Raw genomic sequence first — 1,884 nt, 5'->3', positions numbered from 1 at the left:
GCAATTTGCTCTCGGTACTGCTTCGCCTCGTTGCTAACAGTGACGAGGCGAGGATGCCGTGCTCCGCCAGTTTATTAACACTGAGCAACTCAATCTCTTTTGTGATTATAACGAGGCAAATTGGGATCCTATCCCAAGAAAAGGGTGATCTAGACGATCGTACTTCCTCGTGCGACTGATGACTGATAAGGAGGTGAGAGGAGCGGTACGTGATAGTATCATAGTGATACGCCGCAAAAATGAAATAAGTCACGCGTCATCCAAGCGATGGTGAGATGATAGTGAGATGATGCAGACTCTCAAAGATGTCATCACTGCTGACTCAGGAGGGGGGAGGGAGCACCGAGGTTGCCCACGCTTAGGCCTTCTTCTTGTTGACGTTGTCGTTGGTGTTGTTCCCCGTCGAGCCTTCAGACTTGCTTTTGTCCCAAGGCCTTCCCCGTGGTCTCTTGTTGCTGCTGTCATTGTAGTTGTTGTTGGTTAAGTTGTTGTAGTTGGACCAGTTGCGCCAGGACTTGTTCTTCCTTTCTCTGGCAGCCACCGCCTCGTTGGCAGCTCTGAGAGAGACGTTCTGGTCCATCACACTGAGATCCTGAAGAACAGATCTGATGGGAACGCCTCGGCGAATAGCTTCGGTTGCTTTCTTCACCGAGTAGCGATGATAGAGCTGGGCGGCGACAGTGCCGCCAGGTTTGCCAGTGTGGGATAGAGTTCCTGTGCTGGCAAGGATCGACTCCAGATGTCCGAGTAAGTACCCCAAAGGTATGGACTCAATGTCAGCGGAGAATGTTGTGATGAGGGAGATGCAGATGCTCCATCTCACCACCGCCCGGATGTAGTCCGAGAATATGTAATTGTTTTCCGAGATCCTCAGAGGTTCGGGCTCCTCTTCGGAGCATAATTCCTTCAGTGGTAGTGAGAGCAAGTAGCTCATGCGCTTGGCAGGAGGAAGGTCTGCCGCTGTGGCGATCACAGTCTCGGGGGGATTTTGATCGAAGGATATGCCTTCGAACGAGGGGTTGCTGTTGATGTAGTCAGCTACGGTACCGGGCTCGTAGTAATGGCGTTGTGATGGGCGGCCAGGACATTTCTCCTTGGTCAGGTTGTGAATAACCGATAGCACTTGATTCTCCCAGTTGGCGTCTTCGTTGCTCCGTGAACCGATAGGGGTGTTGGACGGTGATTCAGGTTGGTGTGACTGCTCAACGGAGTGTTGATCGGCCTGTGGATGTTGTTGCGACCGTTCCCGCATAGCTCGAGCAGATCGCCCGGGGGCAGATTGAGTGGTGGTAGGGCCAGTACCGTCGTTGACCTCTTGCAGAGTCTTCGCGGCGGCGATGACAGCTTCTTCAGCGGCTCTCATCTCGGAATCGGTGGGAGGAGGCTGAGACGGTGACGAGGGGGCGGCGGTGTTGGTCATTTAATATGAGTAAATGCTGAGGGACAAGTAAAACAACCTGCGAGAGGGGGGTAAGACAAGACGAGGACGAAATACGGGGAGCGAACAGCGGGCGAGACAGAGACAAGACAAAACGAAGTAAGAGGGCTCAGTACTGCTAAGTCAATAGGCGATCGATGTCACTGGTGATACCCGTCTGGTACATGCTAAATGGATAGGTGAACTATGTTCACTGAGCAGTGGGCACAACGCGGTGACAGCTCTAGGTGGCCAGCGTCGCCGCTGTCGCTTCCCAGATGCTTGTCCCGGTAGGCCTGGGATGTAGTGGTGATGGGTCACCAGCATGAGACTCTCATGATGAGAGGGGGGTTGGGATCCCCAGGGGATCATGATGATCCGATCATCCCCTTGTTAGTGGGTTAGGACCCCTGTTATCGTCTCTTTTTTGAAAAGAGAAGCCCAAGGGCTAAGGCCCTTTTGAGAAT

General features: G+C 53.1%; 1 protein-coding gene across 1 annotated transcript; it reads right to left on the bottom strand.

Annotated features, from left to right (window-relative positions):
- Window positions 1–141: 141 nt before the first annotated feature.
- Window positions 142–1,459, bottom strand: Pmar_PMAR004244 (hypothetical protein). Its single transcript, XM_002786821.1, has one exon. The coding sequence runs from the start codon at window positions 1,418–1,420 to the stop codon at window positions 359–361; it is 1,062 nt and encodes a 353-aa protein (XP_002786867.1). The 5' UTR covers window positions 1,421–1,459; the 3' UTR covers window positions 142–358.
- Between the last annotated feature and the right edge of the window lie 425 nt (window positions 1,460–1,884).

The sequence above is a fragment of the Perkinsus marinus genome (assembly GCF_000006405.1).
Source record: "Perkinsus marinus ATCC 50983 genomic scaffold scf_1104296930868, whole genome shotgun sequence".
Classification (NCBI taxonomy): domain Eukaryota; phylum Perkinsozoa; order Perkinsida; family Perkinsidae; genus Perkinsus; species Perkinsus marinus.
The sequence above is the reverse complement of the archived record's forward strand: the minus strand, read 5'-3'. Positions and strand labels throughout refer to the sequence as shown.

Coding starts and splice junctions, on each gene's coding strand:
- Pmar_PMAR004244 (XM_002786821.1), bottom strand. CDS start 1,420: ATGACCAACACCGCCGCCCCCTCGTCACCGTCTCAGCCTCCTCCCACC.